This window comes from Panthera leo, chromosome A3 (genome assembly GCF_018350215.1).
Source record: "Panthera leo isolate Ple1 chromosome A3, P.leo_Ple1_pat1.1, whole genome shotgun sequence".
In the NCBI taxonomy this organism is placed as follows: Eukaryota; Metazoa; Chordata; class Mammalia; order Carnivora; family Felidae; genus Panthera; species Panthera leo.
The window spans coordinates 137,712,827-137,726,939 of record NC_056681.1 but is presented as its reverse complement, the minus strand read 5'-3'; the positions used below and the strand labels follow the sequence as shown (position 1 = coordinate 137,726,939).

General features: G+C 51.1%; 1 protein-coding gene across 4 annotated transcripts in view; it reads left to right on the top strand.

The window, feature by feature from the left end:
- TRAPPC12 (trafficking protein particle complex subunit 12) overlaps window positions 1–14,113 on the top strand; it is an 82,180-nt gene that overhangs the window by 13,885 nt on the left and 54,182 nt on the right. For all 4 annotated transcript variants that reach the window (XR_006201025.1, XR_006201026.1, XR_006201027.1 and 1 more), the window contains exon 3: window positions 5,739–5,855. Coding sequence is in view for 1 of the 4 variants with exons in the window: in XM_042933776.1 (XP_042789710.1) it covers window positions 5,739–5,855 (117 nt within the window). In the remaining 3 variants the exon portion in view is untranslated. The remainder of the gene's footprint in view (window positions 1–5,738; window positions 5,856–14,113) is intronic.

Sequence of the window (14,113 nt, the reverse complement as noted above, 5' to 3'; positions counted from 1 at the left end):
GGGTCACATGTGCCTGTTTTGTCACATGTTTGGTAATTTTTGATTAGAGGACAGACATTGTGGTAAGTTTAGTGTTTTTGAAAGTCTGTATTTTGTCATCTGCAAAAAGACGTGTGCTTTGTCCTGGGAGGCAGGGAAGTCATGTGCAGATTTAGTTGATCTTTTCCAGGTTTGTTTTTAAGCTTCTTAGGGTGAGTTTAGAGTAGCTTCCACTGTTAGGTGACCTTTCTGACATCTGCTCGAAGCCTCGGTGTTCAGCGAGAGTGCCGCAAATAGCTGGCCTGACCTGGACATCTTCGGCCTGTGTGAGCTCTGAGAATCGTTCGGCTCCCTTGTCATCTCGCCCCATCTTCCAGAGTATCACCCTGTGCACATACTGCTTAGTGCTCCACAGTGGGCTCAGGCTCCTTCTCAGGACTCCCTCCTTCCCAGGGCCCCCTCCTTCCCAGGACTCCCTCCTGCACAGGGCTCCCTCCTTCTCAGGACTCCCTCCTGCACAGGGTTCCCTCCTTCCCAGGACTCCCTCCTGCACAGGGCTCCCTCCTTCCCAGGACTCCCTCCTGCACAGGGCCCCCTCCTTCCCAGGACTCCCTCCTGCACAGGGCTCCCTCCTTCCCAGGACTCCCTCCTGCACAGGGCTCCCTCCTTCTCAGGACTCCCTCCTGCACAGGGTTCCCTCCTTCTCAGGACTCCCTCCTGCACAGGGTTCCCTCCTTCCCAGGACTCCCTCCTGCACAGGGCCCCCTCCTTCCCAGGACTCCCTCCTGCACAGGGCTCCCTCCTTCCCAGGACTCCCTCCTGCACAGGGCCCCCTCCTTCCCAGGACTCCCTCCTGCACAGGGCCCCCTCCTTCCCAGGACTGCCTCCTGCACAGGGCCCCCTCCTTCCCAGGGCTCCCTCCTGTGCGGGCTCCCTCTTGCAAATTCCAGCCCCCTGAGCTTCTGGGAGCCCCACCTTTGTCTCCTCACCTCAACAGGTTCACCGTGCTCTGCTTGGGACTCCTCCCCACACGGTGGTCCAAAAGCGCCTATGAATTCAAGAGTTCAGATCCCCTTCTCCCTTCTCGTAGAGCCCCATCCTTTTCCGTGTCTGAAAGCTGTTGCGTCATCACTCTTTTACTCTGGGACGGTCCGGTCCCAGCTACTGTGGAACAGACAGAAGCAGAAGTCACTCAGCCGCCTGCGTTCACACGCTCACAGACGGGCCTTTCCTCGGGCCCTCGTCTAAGTTTGCTTACCTGAGTTGAGGCACGTGCGTGTGCAAGATCCGGAGAGGCCCGTCCAAGCCGTTTTGTGACAACGTCAGACTGCTTTCCCTGGAAAAGCGTCTCTCAAATTCTGATTTGTTTAGGGCCTCACAAGAAAAGAGGTGTAGATTTGGTTTTGATTGTACAGCTGTATGGAAATACACTTCACATGCCACACAGTTCACACTTCTCACGGTTCGCTGGTTTTTAGCCTTCTGACAGGATCATGCAGCCATCACCACCGGTTTCCGCAACGTTTGTGTCTCCTGAATAGAAGCCCAAATGCTTTCACTCTCTCTTCCCGTCCCCACCCCCCCCCCCCCCCCCCCCCCCCCCCCCCCCCCCCCCAGCTCCGGGCAAGCACTGATCTCTGTCTCTACAGATTCTCCTGTTCTAGACGTTTCCTACAAATGGGATCCCACAACACATGGTCCTTCCTGACTGGCTTCTTTCACTCAGGATGACGTCTTCAAGAGTCGTCCGTTTTGTAGCACGGACGGGACCCCGTTCCTTTTTATCGGCAAATAGCGTTCCAGGTTTTGACTGTTCACGTTTTACCTACCCATTCATCCCCTGATGAACATTTGACTTCTTTCCACTTTTTGGCTGTCGTGAGCACTGCTCCTTCTGAACACCCGTGAGCAGGTTTCTGTGTGGACCCATTTCCTTTTCTCTTGAGTGCGTACCTCGCGCCGAGGAGCGGGAGCGCTCGTCACGTGGCAGCCTGTGTTCCACGCTGTGGGAAGTGTCCAAACCGTCTTGCAGTGGCTGCACTGTTTTCCATTTTCCACCAGTTTGGGGTTTTGTTTACTTTTGTGTGTGTGGTGTTGTTCGTTGGGTGGTTTTGCTTACCCCGGGAGAGAACACACACCGGAGCGGGAGGACAGAAGGCTCCGGAGCCGGTCCCCTGGAGCCATGCACAGAGCTCCGTGTGTGCCGCCGGGTCGGGCGCAGGGGCCGCTCCCTTTCCAGCACCGCTGCCCCACGCCCATTGTGTCTTCAGGTGTCCCAGACAGGAAAGTCTGTACTCTTGAGTCGGCTGCCCTGGTTTGCGTTTCGTCTTTGTCCACTAGAATCCAGGGGGGACTGCTGAACTGTCCCCTCTCTGCAGGAGGCGCGATGGCCTGCAGCCATCTGTGAGCAGAAGTCAGCCGCTGCTCTGCACGACACGTACAACGGGGGGGAACAGGCAATCTCCCCGTCGCCTGCCTGAGTCCTGGCTTGTTCCCCTGCTGTCTCTTCACATTCCCTGCCCTGGCCTTGGGTGCACTAGTCCCTCACCTACAAGTTTGCTGATTTGAAGCGGCCCTGCCTCAGGTGCAGCAGCATGGCTCTGACGAAAGCCCGAAGCGGGGGAAGCTTGCACCCCTCTCTCCAGTGACCGCAGGAGGACGTGCAGTTAGGGGCCGTGGCCCCTGTGCCGCGACCCCCTCCACTTAGTGACAGCACCAGCAGGCACACCCCTGGGCTCTCGTGGGTGCGATATGTGTTTGTCACACAGATGCTCACGTCCCAGGAACTTCCTGTGCCAGCCGAAATGTCAACCAACAGAGTATTTCACGGGGAGAAGATTTTGCAGCGTGGTCTAGTTAACGGAGGCCATTGCAGGGATGAAGGGGTTAAAATGGCCCTCCCTCTGCAGCAACAGGATGCGAAGTGGCCCTTTCCTGGCTCGCAGCTCCTCTGGCCCAGACAGAGTCACGTTCCTGCAAAGCTTTATGGAGCCATCTGGCTGAGCTCCTTTCATTCCGCCCGGTAATTGTCCCTCTAGACCACTTAGCCACCTCTGTGGCTGCAGCATGGGAGGCATTCAGCCTCACCGTCTGAAGGCAGAAAACCTTAAAACTGCCGCTTCTCCATCTTTGCCCCTGTGTATGCAGGAGGGGTGGCTCGGCGCCCGGGGCCACAACCAGACACGTGACCTGGAACCCCGCCAAAGCCACCCTCCCCCTTAATGGGGGAAGGGCAGCCACAGACCCCTGCACACATCGCCCGCACTGTGGTGCCTTTGAAGTGTCGCCATCTGGAACGATAATGAAAGATTACCCTTGCTGGCGCACACCGAGGGTAGGGAGACAGTAGGAAGGACCTGGGCAGTTGTAGGGTGTGCACACTGACTTCCTCTCCGTCCTCAGTCCCCGTGTGCTCTCGGTGCTCCCCTGCGCCATCAGCATCAGCCTGGGCGGGGAGCAGGCGTCCCGCTCGCCGAGACGGAGAGGTTTTAGTCTTGTCCTCCTGCACACCTCCCCCAGGTCGGACGTCTCCATGGTCATTGCAGCCTTGGGAGTCCTTCCTCTCCTGGCCTGGCCAAACCACTGTCTCCTCGGCCCCTCCCCCTTCCATCTTCCCTTTATGTTTTTTCCTCTCTTTTGAAAATTTATTTTTCTATCTAGGAATAACTGACACATTGTGTTAGTTTCAAGTGTGTAACTCGAGTCACTATTTGTCTGTATCGTGAAACGATCACAGTCGGTCTGGTTTACGTCCGTCACCTTCCACGGTTACGGCAGTATTTTTCTTGTGATGAGAACTTTGCAAGTACACACCGCTGTCTGGTTCCTTCCGGCTCCGCACCCGTCCGTCCGTTAATCCCCGCGCCCTGGTTGTGTGGTGATGGAAAGTTTCTAGCACCTGCCCACCTGTCCCATTTGGCCCGCCCCCACTCCCCGCCCCTGCCTCTGGCGACCACCACTGTGTTCTCTGTACCTAGAAGCTGCTTTGCTGCTTCGGTTTTTGTGTTTTTGTGATTCCACCTGTAAGTGATCACGATCATACAGGATTTGTCTCTCCGTCTGACTTATCTCATTTAGCATAATGCCCTCAGGGTCCACCCATGTGGAAACAGATGTCAAGATTTCCTTCTCTTCTTATGGCTGAGAACTGTGGCCGTGTGCAAATACACCCCCTCCTCTTTCCCTCTTCATCCGTCCACGACACATGGGTTGTTTCCACGTCTTCACTGGGGGAAATAACACCACTATGAACATACAGGTGCAGACATCTCTTTTTTTTTTAAAGCAGGGGTGTATTTTATTTTATTTTTAATTTTTTAACATTTATTTATTTTTGAGACAGAGAGAGACAGAGCATGAACGGGGGAGAGACAGAGAGAGAGGGAGACACAGAATCTGAAACAGGCTCCAGGCTCTGAGCTGTCAGCACGGAGCCTGACTCGGGGCTTGAACTCACGGTCCAAGATATCAAGACCTGAGGCGAAGTCGGATGCTTAACCGACTGAGCCACCCAGACGCCCCTCCTTTTTTCTTTTTAAATGTTTTATTATTTTGAGAGAGAGAAAGATGGTGAGCGGGGGTGGGGCAGAGAAAGAGGGAGACGGGGAAGCCCAAACAGGCTCCCTGCCGTCAGCACAGAGCCCGACTCGGGACTTGAACTCACGGACTGCGAGATCATGACCTGAGCTGAAGCCAGACGCTTAACCGACTGAACTACCCAGGCACCCCTTTGTTTTATTTTTTAATGTTTACTTTTGAGAGAGAGCACAAGCAGGGGAGGGGCAGAGACAGAGAGATGGGGAGAGAGAAGGAGAGGGAGAGAATCTCAAGCAGGCTCCACGCTGACAGCGTAGAGCCCAGTGCGGGGCTCAGACTCCCGAGCCCTGGGATCATGACGTGAGCCGAGGTCGGCCGCTCAGCCAGCCCTGCACCCAGGCGCCCCACAGACATCTTCTCAAGTTGGTGTTTTTGTTTCTTGGGACCAATGCCCGGAAGTGGAACTGCCGGGCCGTAAGGTGGCTGTATGTGTAACTTCTGGAGGAACCCCACGCTGTTTTCCACGGCGGCTGCAGAGTCCTAGGTCCCAGCAGCTGTGCGCTGGGCTTCCCTTTCCCCCACACCCTCGCCAGCCATCGGGTTCCACCTGCGCCCCTCCGCCCTGTCTGCGGGGCGTGTCACTGGGGATCGGGTCGCAGAGGCCCATGGGGCCCTTTTCTGGCAGACAGCACCCTCCTGTAAGCAGGGGGCCTGGCTGAACGGGTGCTGAAGGACCTGAGGGCGGGGGGACTCTTCTCACTTCCTCGGGCTTGGGGTGCGCTTAGCCCTGGAGGGAGGGGCGCCCAGGCCACGAATGATGTCTCTAGCCGGGTCCCAGAGGCCTTCCCAGAGACCCAGGCAAACTGGCACGTTGCCCAGGCCAGCCCACCTCCGTGCGGACCCGGCCCTTTGTTCTCTGTGATGTCTCTTCACCCCTCGGGGGCCCACGCGAAGCCCTCCTCCTGGCGTGGTATGTCTCCTGTCGGCCGGCCGCAGCGGGTGGGGATTTACCACTTCTCTGCAAGGGCAGGTCTAAAATACACATTTGATCAAAGGCTGTGATGCTTCAGCATCTGGGCAGCTGAAATGTTACTACTGTAGGCACGTTTTAACCTCCATACACCGTTGGAGAGAAAAGGAATCTCATTTAGTTATGGGTTCTGGTTAGCTGAGTTTAATTAACATTTTATTGTCTTGACATATTTTTCTTCCATTCCTTCAAGGGGGATGCAGTTAAAGACCTGATGCTTCGCTTCCTGGGTGAGAGAGCCGCGGCGAAGAGGCGGGTCTTAAATGCCGAGTCCGTGGAGCAGACTTTTGTCGGGTTGAAGCAGCTAATCGTAAGTTATGACGTGTTTGGTTTCGAAATTGTTTTTTATAAGTCCTGCCTTCCTTCCTTCCTTCGTCATATTTTCCTTCCTTCGTCATAGTTTCCTTAGAGTCACTTACTCCGGATGTATTACCTAGAGCCCTTGCATGGAAATAAAATTTTGTTGAATTAGATACCAGTTCTGTGCGGCCAAAAGCGTCCCACAAACATACTTTTAATTAGTTAAAAAGCTATTATTTTAGACGATCAAATTACTCAAAGCAACGTATACTTTGATTAAATATGCTTCATCAAACATAGTAACTAGAGAGAAATAATTTTATGCTGCTTTTTTAAAACACTCCGTCGTCTCCACTTGGCTTAAAAGGTTTATTGTTGAATGGGTGGGTTCACCACAAATGCACACAAAAGCCCTTGTTCCTTAACAGGAGTAAACTCGTGCAGCTATCCAGGTAGAGATGTAGTCCCAGGTATTAACAGGAAAGTAGTAATAGGAAACTATCTGAGCTGCAGGCGTTTTAACATGGATGGGTAGATGCTTCTGCGGTCTTTGAACCCCTGGAAGTCGTATGCCCCCACAATTGCCTCTCTCTTGCACGTCTTCTATGACGTGTACAGAAGTATGTGTCCTCCGAAAGGCAAGTAAGAATCACTTGTTTGGGTGGTCAGCAGATATTTTACATATAAAGCAATTAAAGTCTAATTTCTTAGTAAGTGTAAATCAAATGCCTTATTGGGTTTCTTTTACTGAAGTGATTCTGGAGTTATTCCTATGCTAAGAAGCTTTGGGAAGGAAAGACGTGGACCCACTCTGTTTTTGAAAGGGAGGGGAAACGACTTTTTAAATATCTGCACACTTTATCGTTTGTTAATGAAGTCACAGGTCTTGACAGGTGAGCATTTCCGGGGCTGAACGAAGAGGTTCTTGCATTGTTGGGTTCTTGTCTTGGCCTTGACCGGCCTGGAAGCAGCCGCTATAAGACATCGTCATGAGCGATAGGCCGCACTAGGAGTGTCACCTGGTGGTGACCGGTTTGTGTTTTAAGTAAATTCTACTCCACATATGGGGCTTGAACTCATGACTCCGAGATCAAGAATCACACGCTCTCCCAACAGAGCCAGCCGGGCGCCCCTGTAATGACCAGTTAAAAAAGTATACCTGGAACCGGGCACAGTCATCGTAACCAATTTGTTCCATGGGCGATCTTGTTACCTGCTGTGATTGTTTCTGCTGTTAACAAATATGTTAACAGTGGGGGGCGCCTGGGTGGCCCAGTCGGTTGAGCCTCCGACTTCGGCTCAGGTCATAATCTCGCGGTCCGTGAGTTCAAGCCCCGCGTCGGGCTCTGTGCTGACAGCTCGGAGCCTGGAGCCTGCTTCAGATTCTGTGTCTCCCCCTCTCTCTGCCCCTAACCCACTCGCATTCTGTCTCTGTTTCTCTCAAAAGTAAACATTAAAAAAATTTTTTCTTAAGAAACAAATAAGTAGGTACAGTGGTTTGGGGTCTTTTCGTACATTGAAAATACTTAAAGCCAGGAGAGATTTTATTATAGTCCTAACAAGGAGACCTATTTAAGGTGGAAAATGTATTTACAAAAACTTATTACCAAAAAATATGTATGCATTTTTAAAAAGGGTGGTGGGGTTGCTGGGGTGGCTCAGTTGGTGGAGTGTCTGACTCTTGACTTCAGCTCAGGTCATGATCCCAGAGTTGTGGGATCGAGCCCTATATCAGACTCCATGCTGAGTGTGGAGCCTGCTTGGGATTCCTTCTCTCCCTCTCTCTCTAAAAAAAAAATTTTTTTAATACTTAAAAACAGTCATTACCTTGCCCTGGTATTTTAATTATGTCCTAAAGTAATTCCTCTCATCATCAAGACTAGGAAAGAGTTTCAAAATGTATTTTCCTAAGTAACGTCCGTGCATTTTAAGACTGTAATTTACAGGGAAATGAATGTCATAGCCTGTGGAGGACATTTTAATCCCTGTAATGGTATCATATACAGAGTTAATGATTCCTTTTGAGTCATAGATGGGAAAGTTATGTACATACTGTTAGTTACTTGAGTGACTTTTATTGGACTATTTTTCTCATCTTTTAGAAGTCATCGAATTCCTGTGTTCAGTTTTTCAAAAAGAGTGTATCTTATTTCCTAGCGTAAAAAAAAAAAAAAAAAGGAACATTTATTTAAATTTAGATCTCTTTCTCATATCAAACTGACCTTATTGTCAGAGTTCTGCACGTCATTTACAGTAATGATGAGATTTTTGTAAGAACTCAAAGTTTTACAGGGTATGTTTTAAATTGTAGTTATAAAAACCATTTCTTCACCAAATGCTTTTGACATCTCATAACGAGAATGGAGGAGGATCTCCAGGAAGGGGACTAGAAGGAGGAAAAAAATGAGATCAAAATAGCCAGAAGCACGGTGAGAAAATAAAAAATTGTAATTTCAAATCGCAGGCCACGTGTAATCCCCAGTCGTGGCTCACAGGTTGCTGAGGGGAGGTCCCAGCGTTTTGAAGGAAGGGGGTACCTGCCATTAGAACTCAGCACTGCTCTGGGTCGTCCTGGCCCGTCCTTCCAAGAATCCTCTTCTCCCCTTCCTCCAGCCTCAACCCCTGGCTCAGTGGTCAGGCTGCCCAGAGCTACGCAGGACGCTGGAAAGAGGGTACCACGGGCCGGTCCTGCTAGGTCCCCATCACCTGTAAGGCCAGTCCAGCTGAAGGCCATGCTCTCTCGAGGCTGGAAGAAATAAACCGCCCACGTGCGTGTGCACACGCCTGGTGTGCATGAACAGGGATATGTCCCCTAGGCCTTGTATTTGGCACCTGTGCAGGGACAGACACCGGAGGAGAGTGATCCTGGAAAGGGAACACGGACCTGCCTCAGCACGGGGCGGGGCCCCAACACATACTTGTGTGGAAGGAGCCGTGTTACAGGTTGTTAGGGAAAGGAGGAGTCAGTCAGTGTTGGCACGCAATTAGTGAGGTATTCAAAAGGGAAGAATTACAAAGATCTTTATTTCTTAGCACACTCAAAAATAAATTCCAAATAAATTAAAACAAAATTTGTTAAATTCCAGAAAATTGAGGAGACTCTTAATGATGCAGGATAGAAAAGTATTTCTTAAAACTTTTAGGGGGAAATGGATAAATTTGACTACTACTTTAAAACCTGTGTACAACAAAAACACCATAAAGAGTATTAAAAAGTGAGCCACAGAATGAGAGAAGATGTTTGAAATAGATATTAAGACCTTCCTCCAATGACTAAGAAATGAAAACAGCCCAGTAGAAAAATGGGCACATGATAGGAGGAGGCAGTTCGCAGAAACCAGACAGCCTATAAACTTGGAAAAGGTGCTCATCTTCATTGGGAATCACAAATGTGAGTCCAACAGGAGGGTCGTACATTTCAGCCGCATCAACACGGCAGCACCGGGCGTCCGCCAGGGTGCAGGAGGCGGCCCGTGTCCTTGCGGGCGCGAGCTGGAAGGCCCGCTTTGCAGAGCAACGTAACGGGAGCTGATCAGATCAACGCTTTGCAGCACCTTGGACCCAACATTCCCCCCTCTGATTCTATACTTCAGAGAAACTCTTGCACCTGTGCTTAACAGGACATATTCGAGAATGTTTGTTGCTGTATTGTTTGAATTAGCCAAAACTGCTGTTGGAAACCTTACTATTGAATAAGACAAAGTTATGTTACGTAGTTAAGTCCCTTGGAACAGCTGAAGTACAGGCAGGAGAGCCACGCTCATCAGCGTGAGAAAACCCCCAGAACGGTGTGGAGCCCTGAACACAAAGTGCGAAGGCCGCCGTAACGTGCCAGCTTGGAAGACCAGCCGGCAGTCCCTGAGCCACGACATCCCTGATCCCACAGTCTGGGAGAGCCCTCCCTGAAAACCTAGTTATGTTTGGTGGCAGAATCCGAGCTGACCAGGCTCATTTGGTGCCATCCCCGGGACACTCCTCCTCGCCTGCCGCCTCCCTGCCCTGCTCCCCTGCTCTCCCACTTGCCCTTTACGGGCGACGCAGCGGGAGCCGGCCAGGTGGAGGGACGGAGGGGGTCCAGGCCGGGCGGCCTCCTGTGGGCTCAGCCTGAGGTCCTGTGGGCCTGGCCCCTCCCACCTGGGCGTCCCTCTGTTGCCTGGCCCTGGGTGCGTCTCTGTCCCTTCGTGGCTGTCTTGGCCTCGCCCACACCTGTGCAGATGGCCCCTCATCCAGCTCTCCGGGAGCCCCTGGGGACTGTCAGCAGCCTCCCGTTGCTACCAGGCTCCCAATGGATAGGATAGTTATGGTCTTTGTTGATCCCACTTGCTGTGAACAAAAGTATTCCTGTCTGGAAATCTTCTTGAAATATCAAATTAAATTGAAGTGTAGACAAAGAAATACTTTATATTCTCTTATCATGAAAAAGAAATATTTGGGGAAATACAAATTGTAAATGGTAAACTTGTCTCACAACTTCTCTGTGTTCTCTCCTCGTTTGTTTCCTTTTAAGTTGTAATACGAGGAAAATCATCCTCATTGTTCTGCTTTCTCTGCTAGCATGTGTGACTCTCAAACCAGAAGATAATGCACATCTTAGTCTTGAAAGGAGCCACGCTGCGTCACCTCTGGTCCCGAATCGCGGTGACCCCGTGCAGCTGGCAAGTTCTGGGTCCAGACTGGCTCCTGCCTTTCTCCCAGGCTCCTTGTACTCAGACAGGCCGCCAAGAAGGTGGTGGGGAGGCACCCCAACCCCCTGCCCCAAGTTGTTTTGTTTTTCATTGTCTTGAGGAATTATGTCATTCTGACCCCTGGAAAATTTGCCGTCAGGTTAGCGTAAGTTCGTTTAGATGTTAGTACACGTCATCTATAGACCATCAGTATTCGTCAGAAAATGGCCTCGCTTAGTAACGACCCACTTAGGAGCTACGAGTGTCCTCGTACAGCTTCTGTATTCAGCCACCTGCGGGACAGTTACATTGGGAGAAACTGTAATGGGGGCATTTGTGCTTGCTATTTTCAGTTAGGAAAGGAGCCACTTTGTAAAAGATTCCCACTTAGGGGGCGCTGGGTACCTCCGTCGGTAAAGCATCCGACCCTGTATTTCGGCTCAGGTCATGACTTCCGAGCCCCATGTCGGGCTCCGTGCTGTCCATGTGGAGGCTGCTTGGGATTCTCTCTCTCTCCTTCTGCCATGCGCTCGCTCGCTCTCAAAATAAATAAATAAGCTTTAGTAGACTTCCATTTACTAAACAATGAACCATCAAGTGAGAGGTTTTGGCTTCATTTTTAATAAATGTCATCCAGTTTGGGATGTAGAAACCACATCTTAGTATGACAAATCAGAGTAAGAGCTGAAGGCTTTTTATACGGTACATTTTAGTAGTTTTAATCACTTATGGAGAGTCTGTATTCACAGAGTGCTTGCAAATAGTTTTATTACACGTTCAACTGGTTTACTGGTGGTGGGTATCTGTACCTGGTGGACGTCAAATGAGATAGGCGTCTTTACTGGGCAATGAATCTTTGTTTCACAAATATGTAAGTAGCCAGGGTCAGATCTTCTCGTTTAGGTATCTTTGCACCCACACGGATTCTGTGTCTCTGAGGTCTGTCAGCAGATCACACGGGAGCTCACGGGGGTGGTTCAGTGTCAGGCAGCTCCTTATGTACTGTCGTGAAATCCCTTTTTTCCCCCAGATTTTAAAATACCTCTTTCCTCATGTGTTAACTGCCATACTTCGTAACTTATACATCCATACTTGATTTGTTTTTTTAGTATGATTTCAACACGCATTGATTTTGTTCCTGCATAAAGCACGGTTCTAGGTAATGGATGGGGTGAGCATGTCCCCGGTGTGTGGGACACAGGGAGAGGCGTGCCATTTCTAGACGGCCACAACATAACAGCCTCATCCACGAGTGCGATGGCCCACTGTGTGTGCGGCCTGTCCTTTTTTTCATTCACAAACCTCTGTTCCCTCCTTTTACAAACAGCGTGTCCTTTTTTTTTTTTAATACTTATTTTTGAGAGAGAGAGCACAAGGGGGGAGGAGCACAGAGAGAGGGAGACACAGAATCCACAGCAGGCTCCAGGCTCCGAGCTGTCAGCACAGAGCCCAACGCGGGGCTCGAACCCACAAACTGTGAGATCATGACCTGAGCCGAGGTCGGCCGCTTCACCGACTGAGCCCCCCAGGGGCCCCCAAACAGCGTGTTCTTAATTCTGAAAAAGTGAGGAGAAGTAAAACCATGGTCAGTTAACATTTTCGTATCTGACTGTGTGTATGTCTCCAGTAAGTCTGTGTGGGGAATGTGAATACATGTGTAGGTATATATATATGCTATACAAAACTTCATGTTCTACTTTTTTATACTTTAGTATCTTTTTATTAATATTTCTTAAACATTGTCCAATATTGAAGGGTCGCTACAAATATTTTCTAACTGCATCATCTGACGCTATTATAAATAATCCTGGGATGGACCATCTTGTACAGAAATCTTCTCTACATATATGATTATTTCCTTAAGATAAATGCTGGGAGGAGAATGAGGTCAGAGTATGGGCAGTTTGTTTTTTTAATGTTCATTTTGAGAGAAAGAGAGTGTGAGCGGGGGAGGGGCAGAGCGAGAGAGAGAGAGAGAGAGAGAGAGAGAGAGAGAGAGAGAGAATCCCAAGCAGGCTCCATGCTGTCAGCACAGAGCCCAGTGTAGGGCTTAAACTCACGAACCGTGAGATCGTGACCAGGGCCGAAATTATGAGTCAGACGCTCAACTGACTGAGCCCCCCAGGCGTCCCAGAGAATGGACAGTTTGGGGGCTCTTGATACATTCTTTTTCAGGAAGATGATACCGTGTGTACATTAACCAGCAATATGCACACGCCTTTGCCATAGTGTCTCCTTGTCTGTCCTGACTCGTATCTTCTTCAGAAATCATTTTTTCTCATTTCTTAGGCTAACAATGGCATTTGCTGCTTTTTTTGTTTTTTGGCTAATGAAAATCAATCACTAATAAGTTATAATTTATGTTTCTTTCATTATTAGTGTAGCCTTTTTTACTGCCTTTTTGTAGTTGCGTGAATTTACTATTTCATAATTTCTTGTAACAAACGCACATGATAGGTACGATACTGTAGGAATACTTCTAAAAGTTAAAAAGCGTCCTCTAGACAAGGCCACTGTCCCAAGAGCTTACCTAGAGGGAAGTGGGACACAGTCACTGTTAAAGTGACCTTGGACACTGGGCTGTGTTTAATGTGCACGCAGAGTGGATGAGACAGACTGTATCCCACAGCGGGTGTTTCTTAGCCCTCTTTTCATTGTTGGCCCCTGAGGAGCATTTTGCAACATATTCTCCTAATTGCTCACCTCCACCCTCAACCCCACATGAAATAAAATACTGAGGAGGAAGATTCTGTCGGGTGGGATTAATGTTTGGAGGTCCATTAATCGCCGTTACCCGAGAACCAGATTCCGTCCCCCTGGGGGGGCCGTCTCCCCCCAGGCACGTGCGTGCCGGCGAATCAGGAATGGGCAGGAGGGGCGTCGCCAAGCTGGAGTCCGAGTCGGGGTGGGGTGGTGGTCTCGGCAGCCCCTCCTCGCTAGAAGCCGGGGTGACAGCTGTGACGCGTGAGAGCACGAACAGCTGACCGGCAGGGACGGCAGTCCCAGCCGCATCACAGACTGCGCCCTCGTTTCCGCCTGCAGGTGGCCGGCTGCGGTGACAAGCGGGCGACGGGGCGCGCTTCACCCGCCGGCCTGAGGTCGCACAGGTGGCAGTGGGAGCTAACGGGTGTCTGCCTGCTTCTCCTCCCTGCCACCCTTCCCCCCACCTGGTGACGTTGGGCCGCCAGGTCTCCGTGGGGCCATGGCGCCCGGGGAGAAGTGCCACGCCCCACCCCGGTGCGTGCACTGGCCGGAAGGTGATGGCCCGCCTCGCGGGACCTTCAGCGCCGCCGTCCATCCAGCCTGCTGGGCTTCTGTGGTGGCTCCCCGGGCCTTTCTGAACGGGCCCTGCCTTTTGCAGACCTCCAGCCCTCCCTGGCTCCTGGCTGGAGCAGACAAGTGACCCCCCGCCCCAGCTCAGAGCAGAACGGGGGGAGGCCGTGGGACAGAAGCCTCGCTCCCGGCGCAGACGTGCACCTCGTGCGCCTGCTGAGATGTGCGTCCAGAGTCCTTCCCTCTCGACTCGCCGGACCTCGCGCTGTGGATCGTCCTTCCCGGTATGCGGCCAGCCTCCCTGCAGCCAGACCCTTCTCGTCGCCACTCG